The following is a 24,638-nucleotide window of genomic DNA, read 5'->3' as shown; positions in this document are numbered from 1 at the left end:
CATAAACACATTTTAAATGCAAATGTGAATGAGATAAAAAGCATGGCCAGAAAAGTCTTAGCTGATGAGGCTCTATTCTCCTTCCTTCCCTGGCATATTCAAGCATGTTGCACTGCATGGGAGTTCCTAAATCCTTGTTTTCTTTTTAAGTGCAAATTTAGACCTTGACTGTCTGTGATACTTGATATCTGCTAAGTAAAGTGACAGGAGATTAAATCAACACCATGAGGCATCACAGTCAGTGTGCCTTATAAACAATAAAACATCAAGCAGACTTTAGCTAATTTGGAGACTGCACTTTGATCATACTGAGCAGAAGAAAGTTATAAGGAATGCAACAAATAAGTTATGAATCCTGGCATAAAAAACCCTCTCTCATTAAATCCCTTGCTTTTCAAATACTTGAAAGTTGTGTGTGTTTTACTTTAATTTCATAGTTAAGTGCCTTTCTTATATTATTCAATAAATATGCCTTATATTACATTTAAGGCTTCTTAAACCATATTTTTTTTTTCTGCATTAGAAAACAGAAATTATACAAAATAGGAAGTTATCTTGATGACAACTTTGACTCTCAACAAATGCATACCACCACTGCAGAACCCCTGGCTAACTTTGCACTTTTCAGCTCAGATACTATACACACTTGTTTGCAAACATTTTCAGACTCAGTAAGAATTCAGGAAAAAAGGCAAGGTTTTGTTAATTGGAACTCTCTAATAAAATTCTGAAATAGTATTTTTAAACTATGCATTTGTCAGCAATTAAGAAAATTATGCATTGCTACTATTTGATCTTTTATTTTCTGTTAAATTTAAGTGTTGAAGCATGAAGGATTAGAAATAAATTCAGTAATGAGGGCTGGTATCCTGCCTAGGAAAACCAAAAGTTACTGATGCTTCTTGTTAAGGAAACTGCCCGTCTCTCCAGGAGCCACTCTGTCAGTCACACTCACACACCTGAGCGGGGACCGAGGCCCCTTCACAGCTACACCCCCACACTCGCACAGTCACACCAGGCTTCAGCTGGCTCAAACCCAGGTTTCCCACAGCAGTCTCAGATGAAACAATCCTTAAAATAATTTGATCTTGGTGCAATAACTAAATAACAGAAAACCAGCTTGACCTGGTGCCTCTGAGGAGGAACCCTGACTAAAGGACCCCCTGGGCTTTTATCCTCCCACAGTCTAAGCACAGGAAAGCCTGGAGCCCTCGCCTCCTGCTGTGTCTCTGTGTCTCTGGTCCCCTGGCCAGGCCACAGGTCCCCAAGGCCTTTGCTGGGCAAAGGGTCAGCAACTCCTGTCCTCTCACCTTGGGCTTGTGGTCCCAGAGCTCAACCTGTGGCTCCTGCTGCAGCTGCTCACTGAGATACTGGCACTTAATGGATTCCTCAGCATTTCTCATCAGGACATTCTTCCTTTTCTTAAACAAACTCAAAAGTGAAAACAGTTCAGAATGAACTATAGTTTAGCTATGTAGTGTTTTTATAATTAGCTTCATAAACTACAATCATATTTTCAGGGGCAATTTGTCTTCTTCTGCTTCATACATTGTAAGAAAAGAGTAACTTTTTAGCATTGCAGTTGGTGTACTCAGAGAGTCAATATAAAGTCAGGGACATGAAAGGCAAAAGGACCAAATGAAAAAACTAAGAACTCACAGAAGAACTAGAACATTCTAATACAAGAAGTAAGGACCTAAAAAAACCAATCACCAATATGTGCAATTATCTTGTATAGATTTAAGTGGAAAAAGCAGAACTTCTAGTTTGATACCACGACATAATGACATTGTCAATAGGTTTTGCTAACTGACACATACATTCTTATTCAGCAAAAAGCAAAGAAAACTCTAGGACCATCCAGGCAAGAGATGTATATGTGTTTGATAACAGTTAATCTAGAGAATTTTTTTTTCAAAGAATAATGCTAAAATCTCATCCAAATTTCACAAAGAACTCCAGGTCTACAATATTATTTTTTAACTACTGTAACATATGAAATCTATTGTCTAGCCAAAAACAGAGTTTAAGATTCTAATAAGTATTTTCTTGATGGGCCCATAATTTTTTTTTTTTTGGTCTTTATAATGCAAATATTAGGAGACTAAATGTTAACATGCAAGAAAAGTAATTACTGATCAGTCCTGTCTCTAGACACAGCAATTTTAGAATATGTGGTAGGTGTCACATGCAGTGATCTGTAAGATCAGATATTTCATTCAATTGTAGACTCAGGTTGTATATTTGGAGTTTAATTGAATGGAGTTTAATATTCTAATTAAAAATAATTTTGCTCATGAATAAAATAAAAGCCAATGTGATTCATTAATTTAAATACTACTGTAACGTTCTGAGAAAGGGCAGGGAAGTTTCTATTTGATTACTACATTGTGGGAGGTTTGTTCACTTGATTTTAATTTTCCATTTAGAAGCATGCAGTATCTGCCTAAGTAAAGCCTGTTAATCTAATATCAAGTAAAATGTCAAGACACTAAAAGCAAAATGAATAGGGAAAGTCCCACAGTATTCAAAGTCAGTTTATTCTGAAATGACATTCAATATAACTCCTTGTTTTTCTCTAATTTCAAATGTTTTATTTCACAGTCTCCAAAATTCTGACTAGGATCTGAAGATGGAAAAAAAAGTTGAGTTCTGATGAAGCATTTAAGAATCCGCTAGTTTTAAGACCGTTAAAGGCACTACTGCAACCTAAGGCAGTGGGAATGGCTGTACTCACACAGCAACTTTCTGTGTTGATGAATAGAACTTTACGTTCTATTTCTGCTACACCAGCAGAAATCAATGTCCTTTACAGATAGAACAGAAGCATAATTTCTTGCAAAATCTGACTTTAAAAATAACATTTATGAAACACACATATTGTTGCATCCTGGGTTTGGGTTCAGATTAGGGGTTCTGATCTATATTAGCTAGCCGAATCCTGTGAACCCCTGTGCATCCCCTGTGTTTCCCACTCCCTGCGCTAGTTAGCTCCAGGCTGCCTGCCATTGGAGCTTCCCCCCGTCACTCCTGTAACCACTCCCCATCCCGTCCGGAGAATTCAGTGTCTGTCACCCCAGTCCCGCGACCCTGTTCGCCCTGGAGTGCCGTGTCCGCCCCTGCCGCGCCCCCGTTGGGCGCCGTGGTCCACGTCATTGCCACAGTGCCTGTCCCCATGGGGTGGGGGAGAGCTCCTGCTCCCCTTGCCCTACCCTCGATAAAACCCCGCGCCTTCCCGGTCCAGCAGCCATTTCCCGCACGCGGGCGTTGGAAGAGGGGGTCATGGCTTCTCTGCCGCAGCTCTCTGCAGCCATTAAAGCCTTTCAGATTCCCTCGTGGGTGATTTGGACAATTCCTTCCCTCTTTGCCTCATACCCTCATGTGGGTGACAGAACCCAGCAAGCCCTGACCGGCACGCTGCGGAAGCGGTGCCTGGGAGCAAGAGGCAAACCCGAGCTCCGGAGGGAGGCGGTGCTGCTCCAGGTGCCGGAGCTGCCCAGAGCCGGGAGAAACAACGGAGAGCCACCTGTTCCCAAATGGAAAATGCTATTTAAAATTTAGTTAGTATTTATTTATTTTTAAGTTTGAACCTTACGGTTATGCATCTAAATTTAAATGAATCAAAAACTGACAAATATTAAAGTACATTAGAATATTTTTTCCCTTGAAACGCAGTGCTGTTTTTCTTTTGAGCCTGCTGGGACTTTCAATTATGAAATCAAATCTCACCTCATCATCTGTCATCTCCTGGGAAACAAAAACATGTTGACCTTACCTCCCACTGCTTAGAAGGATGAGTAATTTCTTTGCTTCATTTCCACAGATGAAATGCACCTGCATAAGCAGTTGATTACATTTTATGGGCCAATGCTGTATTATGCCCCACAAATTACATTCCCAGGGATTACCCTACGCATTAGGCAAACACTTCAGTACTTGATGAATTGCTATTGCTTTTCTTGTCACTCTTACTGTGTTTTTTCCGAACAAAAATCTGAATGAAACAGTTACCAGTAATAGCCAAATCAAGCTTGTATCACACTTGCATCATAAAGGCATTTTAACTGATTGATAAGTGAAAGCTGCATGGAATAGCAGCCTGTAGTACTACAAAACCAAAGTAGTTTTTAGCGTAAAGCATTATCTAAAAGCAAAGGTTTAGAAAAAAAGTGTTCAGAAGTTTTATAATGAACTTGTTGATTGTGAGTGGATACTTTGCAATCTCATCAAGGTAATGCTTTATTAGTACAACTACAGTTATTTTACTGCAGTAAATGTTGGTATTGAAATGTTTTAATTTGAAATTAGTAAAGAGCACTGATTAACCATTCATTACAAATGTAGTGGATTAAGCTTTAATAGCTCTAAAACATACAGAGCAATGTTTATAGTGCTGGAGTAAAGTGAAGTGGCTATTTAAACAGCTTTTACAAATTAAATCTGAGAACATCTGTTTCATTTGTATGACCCACACTTGCTTACCCTGCAAAGGGGCATGATACTTTCACCAGTTGCTATAGCAATAACAGGAATGATTTTTAAGTAGCAAAGAAGGTGCTTCAGTAAAAATCACTTGAAATAACCTTATCTAATGATAACTCACTGAAACTTTATTTGCTCCTTTTTCCTAACTAAAAAAAATACATTTTATAAAGGCAATATTTAGTTAACCATACTAAGGTCCGGAAAAAAATGTATATAAGAGTGATATATAATAGACATAAAGAAAATATCTATATTTTTTAGAAAGAGAAACTCACAGAGCATACAAATATTTTAAAATTGGTGTAACAAAACATACAGCTAGCTGAGGCTTAGTTTCTGCAAATTGCACACAGTAAAATCAAGTTAATGATAGGAGGCGTTACACCCATTAGCAAATGCTTGTAGGACTGTACACAGAACTTGCTGTCCTATGAAATGTATACCTACATAAACATGAATATTTATTTATATGTAGTCTTATCATAACACCGAGGAGTAAAAAAAAAAAATGCCCTGCCTTTCTGATGAGAATTCTGCTAATGGCATTGAAGCAGTATCTTATTGTTATCACTGGTGCTCAAGTGAACCTTGCTTTTATCTGGTGTTATGGATATGTTCCAGAACAAAACAGACACAGACAACCAAAACAAAAAACCTAAATATAAAATTAAAAATACCCCAAATTAATGAGTGCAACATCAACCTTAGGTGGATACACCAATAAACTTTTTATGCTTACTATGCGGGAGACTCCCAGGAAAAAAAATGTCACTCTTGGAATATTATTTATTCCCATCTAGTAGATGGGAATTGGCAAGTTTAAAAGTATATTGTAAATAATCAGAACAATTAAAATAAATACTCTTTACTTGTATCTTTGATAAATGTTTTATTCATCTATTGAATGGAAGTCTCACTTATGCACACAGTTGTACCACTTATGTTCAAATCCAAGTAAATATTTTAGTGAAGTCAACTGTTTACAAAGAATAGAATAATTAGAATAATTCTAAAATGTATGAGACTTAACTACAACATTATTTACAGTTGAAAAAGAGCAGATTATAATATGTACATATTTTTCTCATTTCTGAGCTTCTACTGACTCTCGTATTAGTAATGATGAAATAGGTTCAAGCTAGCAGTTACTGACACAAGTTTAGAAATGTATATTGTAACCATTACTTTTTAGATGTCTGAAATATTTCATAATATGATAAAGAAAGGAGGTTCTAGCTATCTTAAGAAAACATACAAAGAACCAGAGCTGTTACTGCACTAAAGGCATGGCCCTCTTTATGTTTATTTGCTGTATGTTTCCAACATTCATTTTACACACTTACACAGCACAAATTAGTGACGTGATGATTTGAGAACCAAAAAAAGAAAGATCTCCAAAATACAGAAGAAATATAGATGATACTGTAACTATAATAATAAAAACTGAAAAGATAAAAAGAACTCTTTTCAGAAGTTGGGATGCTGGCATTTGTAATGTTTTCAAATACTTCAAACTTCATAAATGCGTTAAGATGCCCCAAAGCACAAATTCCATCTCAAAAGATGGAAAGCAACAGCATTTCATTTTATGAAAACTCAGGAATTCTATGAGTCCCAAGATGTCCAAACAATGTGCTTATTCAAGTGCTTCACTGTGCTGCTGTGTCAGACATGTTAGTATGCTTTCAAAGAGAATAGAAACAGAAAGGGCATGACTTTAAACTAGGAAGGTGTCTACAGCCATTTCTTTCCCATGGTCTCAAAAACCTCTCCTGTGAGGTTTGTGCTGTGACAAACCTCACTTTCCTGTGCTGTGACCCCAGCAGTAATTTGGGGTTGTAGGCTGGAGTAGGCAGACAAACATAAACCCAAAGGTGACAAAGCAGACATAAAGGATATTGTGTTTTATTCTAAACCAAAATTCAATGCACAGTTTCTACACCAGTAGTACCAATTCCTGATCAGGCCATACTAGCTCATGGAAGAATAACTGAAACAGATTAGCTAACTGATTATCTAATATACACTTTGCCTGTAGAAGCAGCTCAAGTAAAATACAGTGAATTAATACTGAAGTGCTCCATACTCAATGTAGGTATATCTTCCACTGCATACTGTGGTTGGAGGATTGAGGTGGTTTTATTCCTTAACCAGGAGTTGGCAATTCTTATACTTATAATGCTGTTAATATGAACAATCTAAATCTTAAACAAAAGTTTGAAGGCTGAATTTCTAACCAAGCAATTATTCTATTTTTATTTATGTGAGCTCCTGAGGTTTATCGCTTGGAGTATTGACCATATAGGAATGTAAATTCTGAAATTTTGCCAAGTCCTTGTCCTCACATACTGTTTTATATGATTCCTGAAGCTACTATCTTTAAGTGAATGGAAGATAAATAACAGAGTTTAACAGTTATTTACTTGATCTTGAGAAAGTCTCTTCAATGTGGAAAAAAAAATCCAGTGAGGTTACAGTGAAACCAATCTCCCATAACTAGGGAATTTTGGTTGAGTCAGTATTATAGAACTTGGCTCTATTTTTCAGTCTTGAGCAGGAACCTATCTTTCAACATGATGGCTGTCCAGTAGTCTTAAATAAAAGCTGTAAGATTTAATGGTTCACAATTTTAGAAGTAGTCAGGATTATAACTTAGCACCAGAGCATCACTGATAGATACTCTATCTCCTTTTTACATTTGAGGTTAAAGAAAAAGGCAGAATATAAAAGGCAAACAATTACTAGAAGAAAATTAAGTAGAAGAATTAACTTAATTAAGTAGAAGAATTAACTTAAGAAATAAGTAGAATAATAGACCTATCTGCTTCAATGCACGATATGGAAAAAAATTAAATCCCTTCACTTCTTTCCCCCTACTGCCTTTTGATACAGACCAATGAAAAAATAAGTATAGTAAATGAAGTCCATTTCTAATCCTGATAATGAAATTCTTGTTTATATTTTAATTTTGAAATTCAAGATTTTGAATTTCAAAGTACTTAAATAAATTCAATACAAAATAAAAGGCCTAAAATGACCTGAGTTGTAACCAAATTCACATAAATCTAGTCAGCATGTGAAGCTTGTTTACCAGATGTCATACAGTCACAGCTAAAAGCTGTAGTTGAGTGTCTAAACAGTTACTGATTCTCCCTCTTCCAATTATTATGAGGACTCATAATAATGAGAGAGGATGTGGGCTAATCAGATGCAATGCATCTTGGAAAAGTTCTATATTTTTGGAGGCTGATGGTTTTTCAGATTTGGAAGTTATGATATTTCTAAAGGCCTGAAACATACTCTACTTATATGAAAAGGGTTTGCAGAAGCCACAGAAGCCACAAACACCTGGTGCCAAGATTAAATTTCAGGGGAAATACTAGAACATTACATAATATAAAGTTTGAAACCTGCCCTTCAAAATAAGAAACGTGTAGCAGATTGTCCAGTATCAGACACTTTTCATCTCTCTTCAACAGAGAAAAAAATGTATACTGGACAGGTCTTACCCCTCAAATCAAACACAGATACTAACAGTCATGATGAGGTTACTTCTAAAAAGAATGTTTAAGATATCTTATTTTTTTTCAAAATAATCCATTAAAATGGATGATTTTCAAGTGGTCTTTGGAATCCAGAGTGGTCCCAGTTAATTGGAAGCTAGAAAATATTGTCCTGGTTTTTAAAGAGGACCCTGGAAACTAGAGGTTTGTCATTCTCACTTCAATCCCCCAAAAATAATGGAAAATACAATTCTGGGGAGTATTGAGAAACACATGGAGGACAACACAGTCATTAGTCACAGCCAGCAGGGCCTCATGAACAGGGAGTCCTGCTTATCAAACCTGATTTCCTTCTACGACAGGGTAACTCACCTAATTATCTAGGGAAGCCATTAGGTGCAATCTTTTTGGACTTTTCATAATGTCCCTCACTGTATCCTTCTGGACGCAATGCCCAGCATTCAGCTGGATAGCCGTGTTGTACGATGGGTGAGAAATTGGCTCCAGGATTTAAAGACACAGTGTTACCTATGATAGAAACACAACACTAGAACGGAATTGCTGCTCTGTGTAAGGAAAAATATTCTTTCAGTCCTACTTATATCCTGAAAGACTGGATAGGAACTCATATTTCTAAAGTGACTACCTTCAGTATATTCTATCCCCTCCAAATTTTCCTGACTTACTTATTGTGATACTAAATAAATTCTGAACAGCGAATAATTCTAAAAGGTCATTCTCAAATTATTCTTTTAGAATTAATAGTGTAAAACCTGCTTGTGGTACACAAAATGACTGAACTGCCATATGATTTAGTGTTTGTGACACTTTAAACTGCAGCATTTCTTTGGTATTTGAATATATGACAGTTTGCTAAAAGGCAAATCATGATTTAAGTAAGGATTAACAATCTTGCACCTGCCCATCTTGCAAGAAAAAAAATATTTACAATAAATCATACCAAGATAGGCTAAATATTTTTTTTCTTTAGCCCACAGAACAGAAAATAGGGACTGAAAAGCTGTAAGATACAAACTTTAGATGCAGAGCAGTCTTTTCGAGACAATAAGAACAATGAAACATTTTTCATTTGGTATATTCTTGATCTATTTAGATATGCAGAATAGTCGTAGTCTTTCTCTTCTGCAAACAAACACCTAGCAACTGCTTAGTTATATAAATGGACAGTAATTTAAAGCTATTTAAGGCATTTCTAATTTCTGAAGCAGAGCTAAGACAAAAAAGACTTGAGAGAAATTGCTCCTGCTCCACATTGTGTACTTACTAATAGTGAAAAATGTGTTGTGCCTTTCTTTTCAAGAAGAAGAAAAAAAGAAAAGCTATATATGAAAAATTGCTGGGAGGCCAAGCCAAGTCACAGGGCAGCTTACTGTTAATCAGGCACAATTATCTCAAGAGTATTGAGTAATCAGTTTAATCTTTGTGACATGTTGACCCATGTGACATCAAAAGAAAAAGTAGGATTGGCTTATGAAGTCATTTTATGTTTTCCATAACTGCACATAAAGATTTACTGGCTACCTGAAATATCACAAACCCTCTGGTCAAAGGTTTGAGGTGCAGAAGCCACTGTTGCTCACAACTCTACAAGGCTGTTAAAATTTGAGATAATAAGAGGGTAAAATGGTGAGGCAACATGACAAACTGTAGTAGGGATACTGCTTTACTCGTGAGAAGGTATTACCTCTTGCTTCCACCAACATAAATATGGAAATTTTTAAAACTGATACATTGACAGAAGCTGAGGGGTACCCAGTACCAGGAAGAGTACAGGCACTTTACTTTTCTTCAGGCCAATAATATGTACTATTTCAAGTCTTGTTCCTAAACATGTCACTCTGAATATCCTATCCCGTGTTACCTAACTGTGTATATGTTTGTTTTGTCTTGTTTTGCCCCTACAATGTTCCCCATCCATCTATGTCATATCATTTTTCCTTTTTACCCTCCCCATCCTACAACTCGCTTCATTGCAAACACATATCACAGCATTTTGGAAGATTTGTTTCTTTCCTTCTTTTATTTTCCAAAGCACACTAACCTCTCTACATCTGTACACATACGACTGATCTGAGAACAAAACCAAGACTTATAGATAACGGTTAGCCAACAATTCCTCTATTTTACTGTAATATCCATGTAAGCAGAGATCCCAACCAAAGGTAAAGAATTATTTTCCTTTTTTTTTCCTGAGAAGGAATTCACATTATTTAAACTTCACTACAGGTCAAGTTTCCTAAGATTTTGAACAATGCTTTTCAATTACAGGACTAGAGACCTTGCACTAGAATCCAATAGTGCAACCCTCCTGTCGTACTCCTCTCTTTGCTTCAGATCCCAGATACTATCAGAAATTACCACTGCTGGTGAGTAGTTACTTGCTCAAGGGAGTCATACAGGAATCTCTCTACTTCCTCAACTAAGATAAAGAAAAAGCTGAACTGATAGTCTTTACACTTCCTGAATGCTGCTAAATCATCCCTAAGGATTACTTAACTCCAGGGAATGTAACAGTGCCTCTGAGGAGCAATCTGTGCATTTGGGATACTTTCCATATTATACCAGATAACTGGTTTGTTGAAGAAATAACAAGAGAAAGACTTACTCAGAGGTTCTCATGACTCTAAAATCCCTTCTTATTTTAAACTGTAGAAGTTGATAATTATGATTTATTTTCAATATAATCAAAATAAGGTATAAGAGCAAAGCACAATTAATTCAATAACTGCTCTGAAATGTAAATGCAAAGTGTTAGCTACATGGAACACCTCATATCTTTTATTTGCTATTCTTCAAAGAAAAAGTAATCCTAATTGTTTTAGGCTCCTCAGAACCCACTACACAAATGACATTTTAAGATTTTCAAAACAGTACACTTGCTATGCTGATGAATGTTAGCCTACATTATAGAGTTTGCTTGGTTCAAAAATCTACAAAATAAATTAATCTTAACATAGAATGCTGATAGTATTTAAAAAAATCAAGGAAAATCTTTTGAGCTACAGGAAAAAAAATAACTTCCCCAACCCAGAATTACTTGTACTAGTCAATGTATTTTTGTTGTTTTGTATTTGCTTTTGTTTTTTGTTTGTTTGTTTTTTTTCCCAATCATATGGAAGTTAACATATGTCTGTAGGAAGTTTCTTAGAGTAATATTTTTCAAACACAGAAGATGCTATTGAATATTTCCCTGTTCCAGGAGTAGATGATGCTCTTAGATTTCACTGGCTTTGAAACTCTAAATGACAGGAGATACTGAGTGGCATAAATACCGTTCTCAAATTATCTCATTCCTGAAACTCAACATCTTTCATTGGCAGGTATGCCAAGAGTTTTATTCCCAATATCATTATTCTTTCTGCTTTAATGTAGCTGGGAATATTGAGTACAATGAACCTCTGAGTAGATGGACAATGTATAGCCTAGAAGACATTTAGATATTGCTAGAACACACTTTTGATGATTAGAAAACAGAAGATATTTTTCAGCTCAAAAGGGAATTTAAATTAACTTTGATACAGAAACCTAGAAAATATCAAATTATTTATAGTTTTTAAATGAAAGTTTAATTTCTTAAATTTTTTTTCTTGTTGTGACAGCCATTTACATAGAATTCCCACAGATTTTCCTATACACCTGGCTTGCTTAGAAGTCTGAGCACAAAGCAATCAGAGTAAAAAATACACTTAAAAGTTGAAGACTATCAAAATGCTTTTGCCTGCAGGGCAGCAGGTTGCACTTAAGTAAAACCAGAAGTAGGCCAGGCTTGTGATTACTCTTCCATGTCTTTATCAGAATTCTAGGGAAAATAACTGCTTGTGAAAGAGGTCTGGAAAGTTACCAAGTTCAACTTTCTATCAATTAGAAATAAAGTGCAAATAATGGATCAGTGTTCAAAGCACTCATTTTGCATGAAATTCCATGCCAACCTACATAGCTAGTAACTTCACTATGTCAAAAGTAATTATGTGGCAGATATAATAACAAGTGATGAGGCAGATATAATAAAAATTGTTTAAAAACAGCATATGATTACAGATACTGAGAACAGGGAAATTACAACAGAATGAATAGTAATATGTCTGGCTGAACTGATAAAAGATAAAGCTTAAAGGAATAATGACAGTGATGACATATCCAGTGAATACTACATAAACAATTCAATATGATAAAGACAGATTAGGTGGTAAATGCATCATGTAGTTTCAACATTTTTCAGAAACCAAGTGTACCCTGCTGTAATTGAATAGAACTTGATGAAGGAGAATGCTGAAAAAGCATTACATTAAAAAGAAAAGTAGTGTGTAAAATCCAAAACTCTGAAATTTGCTTTATGCTAGGGGTGTTTAACCAAAATGTAATCAAAATCGTAATTTTTGCAGAGCAAGATTTTAAACAAAATAATACTGAACAGGAAGACCTTTGTAGTAATGTACCAATTTGACTATTAGTGATACATTCAGAACATATTTCATACTTTAGGCAGTCTTAAAGAAAATAATAAAATATTGAACACAGGCAGTGAAAGTAGGTGACTCAATAGAGGGATGAAAATCCACTTCATGCGGCGTGGGTTTTTGCTCTCCCCGGCTGCACGCGGCTCTTGGGAGCCTGGCTGTGGCGTATCTTCCACGTGCTGCCGGGGTTTGCTGCCGCGGGTTCCCGGACACGGCTCCGTGTCTCGGGCGCGTGGGCTGACCAGTCTCTGTTGCCGTGCGCTAGGGACCCGGCAAAGAGGAAGGAATTTGTCCATTTACTCCGTGCTTGGCAGGAACGGTTTATTGGTCACGTGGCGCGGATCGATGGAAAGACGCGACCGCTCCCAACACTCGCATGGGAGAAAATGGCGTCTGGGTGCTGGCGGGATAGGGCTTTATAGAGGGGCGGGGCAAGAGGATCCACGGCCTGCCGGCCAATAGGGGCGGCTGCCGTGGCGGTGACGTCAGCAACAGCGACCAACCAGAGAACCCCGCAGGGGCGGGCACTGAGCCTTGGGCTGAGCGGGACCGTGTGGCTCGGGGCGGCCAGCACGGGGTTTCCCGGGGCCGGACGGCAGGGTGGTTACAGGAGCGGCACAGGGGTAAGGATCCGGCAGCGGGCAACATGGAGGCAGAAACTGCGGGGGGGGAACAACACGGGGGAAACGCGGGATTACAGAACTTGGCTTATTTTAACATAAATTAAAAACCCTAATCTAAACCCAAACTCCGGGATGCAACAACTTCAGGAAAGTATTTGTTTAATGTATGTTTTTTCTCCATAATTAATGGAAGTCAATCCAGTTAGCTGCTGTGTAGTAGCAGATGTGTTGTTAGCATTCATATCTGGTTCTGCCGGGTTTTGTCTTTCATATGTCTTTGTGAGGCTACAATCCACATACATTACAAAAGCAGAACATACAAAGCAATATTCAATTCCTTTGCTAAAACCAAGACTAAAAAGAAGCAGGATAGCTTCTAAATAGCAGGATATTAAGGAAAGGAGAAAAGTTTGCATCCTATCCCAGAACAGGCATCTAAAGCAGATGGTGTGATTTTTCTTCATTTATTACAGTGATATAGTTTACACAGATTAATGAATGGATAGCTACAGGTAAGATGAATCCCACTTTTGGTGACTAGATGCTTGCATAGAAGTAAATTCGAAGAGTCTTTATAAACAATGTCTAAAAGGCAATTCTGTCCTAACCATTACAGCGTACGACAGAATCCCAAAATAACAGGTTTGAAGGGACCTCTGAAGTTTATCTAACTTAACCTCACAGTAGGGTCAGCTACAACAGGTTTGTCAGGACATTGTCCAGTTTGATTCTAAATATCTCCAAGGATGGAAACTGCAATCTCTCTGGACAACTTGCTTCAATGCTTGGCTACCCAACAGGAAGGAAAGAATGAAAGGAAGTTGCGGAAGAAAGGGAAGGGAAGGGAAGGAAGAAAGGAAGTTCCCTGCATTCAATTGTGTCAATTGTTGCTTATTGGGCAATTACTTGCTGGCAGAGCATGGGAAACTGAAAAAGTCATACAGAACTTCAGAGTGCTAACAGACATATGATTAAGAATTTAGGTCATCCCCTCTGGTCACATGAAGGAATTTCTATAACAATAAATACTTTTTTTCTAAAACTAAATGTATTTACAAAACATTATTTGCCACAAGCAATGTTATGGCAGTGGAAAAGCACACCTGGAGATCAGATTAAAAAAAAAAATTCTGACAGATATATCTCATCTCTCACAGCCCTTTTCTAGAGATCCTTGCTACTCTAAGGTATCTTAGAACTTGCTGTAATATATCTACTGATTGTCAGATGAGAATAGCTATTTAAAAATATATGAAAAGTACATAGTACCCATTTTTTTTTTCAGAGACTGCGAGTTATCTGGGTGGGTCATCAGTATTTTTTCTCAAGTTTTAATAATAAAGGTTATTAACAAACACACTAAATTTGTAAGTCTAGGAGAGTACATCAACTTTAAAAGCTTGACATGTTTCTTCTACTATGCACTGTGTATTAAAGATCTTACTCATCCAAGAACTTTTCTCACTTAGCTTTTTAATAGTCTTATTTCTTCCAATAAAAAAGACATAGATTTGGTTATGCATCAGATAAGGGCAGCTATTACTATTGGGGATGCATTGTTGTTACTTATCTATTTTTTACATTATAAAACCCAATCAAACTAACAAAACTCCCCAAAAACACAACAACAACAAATGCAAATGCAAATAAAATTCCTTTTAGGTCATATCTTGATCAGCTGGAAATCCATAGTGGCATGCTCAGACAACTTGACCTCTTTAGTATAGGCACAGTATCAGGAGGCAGTTCTGGCAGTACGAATTTGATCTGTCTATTTATGGATGCATACTGAGAATGAAATCCATGTAGACAAGCATTAACAGGAAAACAATTGTATTCTATACCCCACAAAAATGGTTTACTTGTCTTTTGGCACCTTTATACATATCTTTCCTGGTCTAGATTACTTTCTTGTAGTGCTTTAAATCAATGCTATAAAATCATTCTTTCCAACACAAGCCCTCAAACAAAGAGTGAAAAACAAAAAAAAAAAAAAAAAAAAAAAAAAAAACAAAAAAACACCTCTCCTTGGCTTTATGGGTATTCCTTCTGCTTTATCAAACTATAGTACAAAATTGTAGACCAAACCAATAAATATTCCCTAATACTTAATTCCAGAATTCGTAGGTTTTCCTGTGTCCTTTTAATCTCCTGAATTTATTTCTGAAATGTTGCAATTTTCTAAAAGTAGTACTGCTTTTAAAAAATGCAGCCATCATTTGTCTCATTGTGAAACAAGAAGCAGCAAGTTAATTGTACTACATACAAAAAAAATTTACCTCAAGAGATATACACTTTTCTCTGTACCTGTTTTGCATTAAAAATGTTGATTATACTTATATACTATAACTGTAGAAATACCTCCTGAGTTTATATGTAAGAATGATGAAAGGAACACCTGAAATCCTGAAAAGATTATTGTAGTGAGGTGAAACTTCAGTTGCTGATCTTCTGTCAGCATTGTAGCAGCCTCCAGCCTGCTTCTATACTGACCAAGTAGCCTGTGTGGCAGAAGGTGAAGAATAGCCCTCTGTGCCAGGTATGGCAGCAGGTGCCATATCAGCTGCTGCTGGGTGACAATGAATCTTTTCCAAGCACCTGGAAACTTTGACAGAGGCTTTTATCTTTGTATGAAAACACCCCACCACCTCAAAAAGTTCTTTGAACAGAAATGAGGAACTCAACAGAGCACCAGCTGATAAAGGCCAGAACCTACTCCACTGCAGATGTACTGTGCAGTCTAGGTAACAGACTAATACTCATGAGTTCTTTATCAGACACAGCAGTCAGTACAGTATAGCTGTGTATATATATATATATATATATTTGTTTCAGTAGAGTATAGCTAATACATTTGTATAAGGCAGAACTTGAAGCAGGATAACAGGTATGTAAAAATAAATGGTTTGTCATTAAAATTTTACAAATTTCTGTTTGCACAGATGTGACTTGTGCCAATAAAACCAAGTAGGAAATTTCATCATTAGGGGATTCAAACAATGACAACTTTTCAGTAACCATCAGTAACTTTATACCTGAAGGTTTTGTATGAAGAAGATATACATAAGAGCACTTGATCAGATTGTTTTAAAAATATTTTAAGAGTCTCACTTACTTTTACAAATAGATGTGTTTTGAACTCAGAACTACTGTTAACTATGTCAGTGAAAAGTAGTTCTTGAAATACACTACTCAGCTCAAAGTTTCAGAAAGTACTCTGATTTCATGAATGACAGATCTCCATGTCTGGATCATGCAGTTTTGTCTCCAGTATTAGTTGGATTTCCTCTGTTATCATCTGTTTAACATTAGCTAATCATTTTGTCAAGTTTATATTTGTCTCTTTAAAGAACATAAGTGATGAAAATGATGATTATTAACAGAGAGTCTTTGAAGGAAAATAGTCAGACAATATCAATCAAAAAATGGAAGATGAGTATATGATTCTTGTGAAGAAAAAGGCAGAACAAGCAGTTCAGTCAATCAATCACTCAATCAGTCAATGTCAAGAGAATTCTGTATACCAAAACCCAACATTCTCTAAAACTCATTTACCCTAATAAAAAAACCAAACAAATAAAAAAAATCAAAAACCCAAATAAAAACAAAATTAAAAAAAGAACAAAACCAAACCAAAACAAACAAACAAACAAAAAAACAACCAAAAAACCCCACTAAAACAACAAAACAGGACTCAGCTTATTTTTTATACAAGTAATCCCTTTGAAGAGGTATAGAAGCAAAAAATTCTGAAACTATCTGTAAAGAGAATGCCTCATACATGCTACCTGTGTAATACTATTTTTAGTAAAATGAAGAGTCCACAATGAAGGTACAATCTTCATAATGAAATGTTGCACTTGTGTTACTTTTGACTTTTTTGCAAAAATTTTTTAAATAGGATAGGCTAATTTTGGCTTCTCAAAAACATCACTACAAACAACTAGAATGGCAGAGACTTTGAGAGGTTTGTCCAATATATTTTTAGTCTAAAAACATCTAGATGCACAGAAAAAGAAGCACTCAGAAAACATGTGAACTAGGAAAAAATTATCAAAGTCCCCATGGAGTAAGGCAAATCATCTTTCTCTCCTGCTGAGTAGCCAAGGAAGAAGGGAAGATTGGCATTAGAATAAGAGATTACTGAACACAATATGAGGCATATGAAATTGTACACTCTGGAAAACTGAAAACCCAGCTAAAAGAAAGTGGTGTTTTCCTTACTGGACATGAAAGAAGATACTGGGAAAAATTATTTTGAGAGAAAAGAGTAATTTTGCAGTTACATATAAATGCAATTAAGAAAGGATGTTGGTGTAAATACAAAAAAAAAGTTAGAAGGGAATACATGAAATAAAAAGTCTTAATGATTCAAATTAATATATTTCCAATATTCTTACCATTTTAGAAGCATTAACAAGCAAAAAGTTTGATATATGCATTGTTCAGAATCTCTTTCCACTCACCTTTGGACACTTCTCCTGTATGTAAATCAGGAGAAACATGTTTAGACAAAAGTTCCATAGATACAGCCTGCACTGATGGAAGGTCATTGTCTAAAATTTTAGCAGGAAACACTTCAGCCACTTCAGTGAGAGTTTTCTTGCTTTGGGGCATAGTAGGTAAACAGGTGATATTGTTTATCCCATCAACACAAAGAAACCCAGTGGAGCAGGAGTGTATAAGACAATCATTGTAATTAAGCTCACAGCTTCGTCCCTGAAAGAGAGTTTTCATAAAAAAGGACACTTTTTGAAGGCAATTTACATTTCATAGTGATGTTAGTTACAATTATTGCTTTCTTTTGATTCTAAAATATTGTTTGCTTATATTAAGCTGTTTACACTTTCAAAAGGAAATATCATGTAGAAAATATTCCTTAACTAATTTAATAATATAGTTGGTATTTTAAATTTTAACTGAGTGACATTTTGACTCTGATAATCAAGAAAAATAATTTCCCTACAGACTTGTAATTGCAAAGTATCAAAGATAATACTGTTACCAGTAATAAAAACTGGTTAAAATAATAATCTTCAGTTAGAATGTAGGTTTAAAAGAGACTTTTTACAGAGGACTTAGCTGCCTAAAAATCTATGGCTTGCTCTCACTTGCAAGCTACTGTTCTTTCCTTTTGTACACTGCAGCCCATTGTTTATTGTCTGTTGTTACCAAATCTGCACAAATCAGCTCCCTGTTAATACCTTTTATTCACAGATAATGCTTAGAAAAGAAAAAATATAGTGGCAGTCTCCAATTGGACCAGGCATTCATTTCCTATTTTTTTATCAAGAGTAACAATTCATGGGAAGTCTGAAATGTCCTCCCTAGTAATAAAGTAAAAATGTTCATATTCAGTGGTCTGTAAAAAAGGCAAGGAATAATTATGTGAATTAAAGGCATTTTTGAAGTGTGAAATAAATATATGCTGAAGTCAGGCCTGAGTTCATTTTATTTTCACTTCTGTTGCAATGGACTAATAGGCTACATGAAGAAAGACAGCTTACAGCTATCCTAGAAGGATACTGCATAGTTGGATAATTATTTAAAATACACGCACTGTCATCCCTGAAGACATCATGTCTCACAACATATCATCATTATATAATTTCTGACTGAATCTTCTCCTGCAACTGGAACACATGTAAAAAAATCCAAGCCTTCTCTAGAGCTCAAGAAGCATGTGTTCATTACACACTTTCCTTCAGACAAATGCTTAAATAGTCTTTCATGTCTACCTGGCTAACTATTCACACAGAACTTGGGACAGCTTATATTTTATGAGATCTCTGTCACCTCTATTATATTAATTTATGATATTAAGAAACAATATAAAGGACAAGAGAGAGAGAGAGAAATGTAGACATGAAAACTGAAATGACTTTTTTTACAAGTAGTTTAAATTATTTGAGGTTTAAAACAGAAATTGATGGGTTTTGAGTAATTTTGATACATTCATGTTTGTTTCAATCAACTTCCTAATTTGTTTTGGCAAGCAGACAAGATATCTGGTAAATTCATGGCATCTTATAAAATCACTCACTGTATTAGTATTCCAAAGCAGAAAGGAAAAACGGGCCAATTAATGTGTCAGTTTCCATGCATTTCCTTCTTGCTTTTTTCTAATTCCACATATAGAACAAATGATCAGTTTGAGCAAGCTCATAATCGTTCTTAATCCTATAAAACTTATGTTTCATTCTGACTTTCCTGTGACAGATTAGTACATTTTTATGACTACTACATTTAATGGCAAAGAGCATTTGATTACGATTTTATGACTCATAGAAACAAAGCAGATGTGGATAACCTCCAGTGTGCATGAAGGGTACATTAAGTAGACATGGATAAATTTGATAGCACTGAAAGTGCCTATAAATGCCTTAACAGTTTCCATGCAGGGGGATGAAATCTTTCAGCTTGTGCAGATTTGTATTTAAAAGTAGGTATACGTCTATCGATGGTTCCACTTAAAAAGTAAACACTTATTTCATATACCACTGACTGTGCTTTTCTTCTGAAAATTTATGAGAGATTTCACAATCCATGCTTTATGATCCATACTTTGGGTAGCAGTACAGACATAGAGTACAGAAGATTTACATACACACTGTAGCTGGAGTTCTTTGAATACTTATTTCTCTGTGAGTTTCACTATTTCCACTCCACATCTACTCATGGTTAGGAACCAGAACCCATTGAGACCTAACAAATATGCCTCTTGAGGTGTTTAGATCATAATTTCTTATCCTTGACCCTGAAGATAGGTATGTTAAAAATGTTTCTATGATGGTTCCCCCATGGTGCTTCTTTACTTTTATATTCCTTCCCAAAGCATAGTGGAATTGGAGGGACTAAAGATGGAAAAATGAATAATGGAATAAAAAGCAAAGATGATACATCTTAAATTTCAGCTGCTTCAAAGGTTTGCTACTTTTCCTTTTGCAAGGGCTTGCTTGTTCTGCAACATACTGTACAATTAATACTCAAGCTATGTACTAATAGAAAAACTGCCCCCATGGGCCAAATATCTATCTAGCTCCATCATCAGTGAGCTATTAATGAATACTTTGGGAAGAAAACAGGAAGAAAACAAGCAGAGCTAGCATCTGGTAACTCACCAAATATACCATTCCAACTTTTGGCAATAAGTAAATCAAAGACTCTCTGGGCCAGGGTAACATTCAGGAGAGTAATTTGAATAACAATGAATCTATCCTCCTTCTAACCCATTTTTTGGTTTATTTGTACTTCTAGTCTCTATAGTGTCACACAACACTGACTTGTACCAATAAATTTTGCACTACTTGAAAAAATAATTTCTCTAAACAGATTTTAATCTTTCTCTCTGGTGGTCTTATTTGGTATTCAGAAGTTTTTTGGGGTTTTTTTGGTCATAAATGGTAAAAAATTTGTGAACCTGATCATCTCCATTACAATTGTTCATGTAAGATAAGCATGATTATTTAAGGAAAAAATGAGATTATTGTAACATAAGGATCTGACTGTTTTCCATATAAAAAGACCTTCAAGTGATGTACCCTTCATGACTACTTGACATTGTTTTGAAAACCAATCTGCTTTAGAAGACAAAAAGGCAGCAGTTACCGTGGTCTGTGGAAAGTATCAATGTTACCCATTCTATTCTGTAAAATCCACCTTTGAAAAATTATACTAATTTTTATGAGATAGTTTTTTTTTTTTCCTTCTCAGGATAGTTTGTCAGTAAATTTAGTCAGATTATTTGCATTGTTAAGATCCATTTTTACCTACCAAGCTCTTATGGTACAATACAGACTTTTATAAAATTGTAGACAAAGAGTCACTGGAACAGGGAGAAATTCCTGGTGAATTCCTTGAACAAAGCATATGTCACTTCTGTGATTCCATTTCATTCAAGAAGTATATCAACAATTCTGAGCAAGCTTAAAAATAACTTTTTCTTATTTTCTGTGCAATGTTGAACAGCCAGGTAAAAGGAAAGATAAGAAAGAATTTCAGCATCTCACCACAAATCCTGGCTTGCAAAAACAGGAGTAACCAAAGCTGGGCTCCTTCTGAACACAGATACCATGTATGCAGGGGTTGGATATGCACTCATCAACATCCAACTCACAATGGAGGCCTTCCCATCCTGTCAGAAGAAAAAAGCAAAGTAAACCCCAAAGCAAGACTCATTAAAATCTACGTCCATTTACTGAGTGTCAATGGAACAAAGGTATGGGTAACTATCATCCATTCTCACATATATAGAGATATATACTATAGCATGAATATGAACTTTTTTGGGCTGTGGTTTCTCAGAGTAGAAAAAAATAAAGGAAAGAAGCTAAAAAGAGAAACTCTGAGATTACTGTCCCAGATCAATGAGGAGGACATTTTCTGAGTAAATACTTTGTGTTTAAATGCTATAAGATTCCGTCTTCTTACAGTTCATTAGTCAGATTACTGGAAATTTTATTGATAAGCATTTCTTACTAAAACCTCCTTTACAAGTATGTACACCATAAATTAGAGGCTAAATTCTCATCTTGAAGCTGTGTTTTAGATCATGTAATTTAAGCCTGTCTCGAACTTGCTCTTTGTAGGCTAAGCTGAAATGGAATCAGTCCATTTGCTTGATAAATACAAACCCAGAACTCTGTAAAATATGGCTAATTAATGAAGAGCACCAGACTTTCTGCCATGATATTCTCACCACCCATTACAGATTTGTTTTTTCTCCATTTTACTATTTCTAAACAAACTAACAAAACCCCAACAGCCTCACAAGCCCCCTAGCAGCCCTTGGCTTCTACAAATCTAGTTGTCACTGTTCAGACTTTGCCTCAGAGTGTGCATCAAATGGATTCACCTGTTACATTCCAGTCTTGCTTTAGCTGCCCTGGTGAAGACCAGCCTGCCCAGTTAAAGACTTAATCCATGAGCCTGCTATTAATTCCAAAAGCTGCTGTTGTTGCTTTTGAGCTGCCTGAGGTGCTGTTAGAACACAGTTTACATCTCTCCACATTGCTTCTGCACCTGAACAGCCTGAAGCAGCAGCCACAGAACCTGAACGTGCATCTATTATTCTAAAGGTATGGGGCCTGCTACTGGGACAATAGCTGACAAAATTCATGATCCATTACAAAATGCATTTGTCAGAGCTAAATCCATTCCCTTTCCTGGTATCACATGCTGTCACCACATGCTTCACTTTGTTCTCTGGAGTTTTTTGGAAAGCTGCAATCATCTGCCTTGTTCCTATTTCAGTCTTGGTACTATCCCTTTCCCATTTCATTAAATTGCAACAGGGAATCTGTTAAGGGGTATATCAGACTATCTGCCCAGTTGTTTCCCATTGTTGCCTTTATAGACCAAAGAACCCCAATCCCAGCTCCATATTTCTATAGGTGAAGCTAAGAAGAGAAATATAACATCTATTATATGTGAACAGTCAAAGCCTGCAAAAATGCCAGTTTTTTTCCTAGGTTTTCTACTTTCTCTCTCTGGATGATATTTTTTTCCTCTCGACATCCTCTAATGCCTTTCTTCAGATACGCAACTTTGAAAAAGTTACTTCTTTCAAAGGTTCCCTTGCCTCACCAAATTCACCCCTTTTCAGGGCTGTAACCTTATCATCTCTTCAGACATTTTAAATACTCCAATAACATCAGAAAATACCATATTAATTAAGAAAACCCCTCAAGATATGTGAAAATTATGCATATACTTAATGCATGTGGTTTTTATTCTGTGTTTTTACCTAATGTAAAAGTGATTTATAGATCTTTCACCCCTACTAACACATGGTATTATTAAAAGGAATATAAAAGAAAGTCAGCCATGCTTATGTTGGGACATATTTAAAACATGTTAGCTGTAGGAGTGAGTTCCAAAGCCCCAGAGAACTTTCTCCTACTTATACCAAGAGTTTCCATGTTGCACAGAGACAGCAATCACAGTTCTTGGCTAGTGAGGAATTTTTAAATGCCTATATTAAAATATCTTTGATGTATTATTTTAATGAGCTTTTAAAATAAGGAAAAAATAAAAATGGATTTGGCAATGTGTTCTGGGTGAAGCTCTTTAATGACTACAAAATACATTTTTAAGCTTTTAAGTCATTAATATTGGTGGAGGGGGATATGGCCATATGCAGTAGCAGGTGGATATGTAGTACTGAAGATAGGTCATGACTCAGAATTTTTAGGATTAGAAAGATCTTTATTATCATGAATTCTGCATGAAAAAGTCCAAAAAATTTTCACTCATTGGTTCATACATCAGAACTATGACGTTTTTCTGAATTATCAAGTATCTCTTTGACATTAAGAAAAGTTGCTAAAAAATATTAAGCTGTAATCAACATAGTCCTACACATAATTAGACATTAGTAAGCCAAACATACTTAGATTTAAGTCTTACATGTTAGAAAATCATTCCTTATTATCAATTAAACAAATTAATAAACTGCCAAATAGACTCTCATTATACACATGCATGTATTTGCTTCAGTATCTTCCATACTTTTTTGAATAAGATCTCTTAACATATAATTTTGTAAGCTGCATTAAGACTAATTCAGAATGAAAAAAATGCAAAATATATTAATATTCAATTTGCTGTGTTCTTTCTTTTAAATGTAGAACGAGTAGAAAGACTCTAGAGAAGTGTAATGTATATATGGTCACTTAACTTCAGGAGAGTTTGCTAACATGTTTTTGCTTGTAAATTGAAACCAGCAATATGAACATATTTTTGCACAAAGTAACTAGATTAGATATATGGACATAGCATGGGTTAACAGAATATTTATCATCTAGAATATATCTAAATTATCTCTAAAATAACCAGTAAGAAACCTTGTATCAGTACTATCACAGAAATCATTCAGTAGCAGAAGTGAGTAAAATAGTAAATAGATTTAAACTGAAAAAATAAAGTTTCAGGAGGCAGGTACTCATATATTTCTTATTTTAAGACTGACCTATGGACCAGAATTCTACTTATGTATATGGATTAGAAATCCTAATTATGTTGAGAAAAGGCTTTTTATTAGTAGACATGACAGAAGATTGTAAGTAGTCCTGAACAGATTAAATTTGTGATTGCATGACAGTGCAGGCTGATTGTGACCTTTGCTTTTGTATAAATACTAAATCTATTATATTTTCATAAGCCACTAGACTTATTTTAGTTGATATCTGTCAGAAAACAGTTCCCACTTTTTAAGCAAGTGCTTCATTCGATTGATAATTTTTTTAAAAAAATATTTTAATCCCAGGCCGCAGAATAAGCATAGGTATGCCTTATGACACCAACACTAAGGACAATAATAAAAATGTTAGTTAAAGTCTTCAGAATTTCTTCTCAGTCAATCTCATTCTATAGGTAGTGAAATTATTTTGCTGTTAAACAGTGACTATTTGATGGCTTGGTCAGTAAGTTACATTAGTAAAGATCATAAACAATAAACCTGGTTCTAGATAATACTTCAGACTCCCTCAGTGAGCTGGCTTTACTTTGAAGCCTTTCTCTTAAGCTTACTGGAGTAGCTAATTCTCTTT

At 35.6% G+C, this 24,638-nt stretch overlaps 1 protein-coding gene across 1 annotated transcript in view; it reads right to left on the bottom strand.

Moving 5' to 3' along the window:
* The window catches only part of EYS (eyes shut homolog), a 723,820-nt gene that overhangs the window by 326,697 nt on the left and 372,485 nt on the right, over positions 1 to 24,638 (bottom strand). The window contains exons 31-32 of the mRNA XM_053938438.1: positions 21,099 to 21,223; positions 17,556 to 17,808 (exon numbers count right to left, since the gene is read on the bottom strand). Of these exons, the coding sequence (XP_053794413.1) occupies positions 17,556 to 17,808; positions 21,099 to 21,223 (378 nt within the window). The remainder of the gene's footprint in view (positions 1 to 17,555; positions 17,809 to 21,098; positions 21,224 to 24,638) is intronic.

This window comes from Vidua chalybeata, chromosome 3, assembly GCF_026979565.1.
Source record: "Vidua chalybeata isolate OUT-0048 chromosome 3, bVidCha1 merged haplotype, whole genome shotgun sequence".
NCBI classification, from domain to species: domain Eukaryota; kingdom Metazoa; phylum Chordata; class Aves; order Passeriformes; family Viduidae; genus Vidua; species Vidua chalybeata.
Note: the sequence above shows the minus strand (reverse complement) of the source record. Positions and strands in the feature narration are given on the sequence as shown.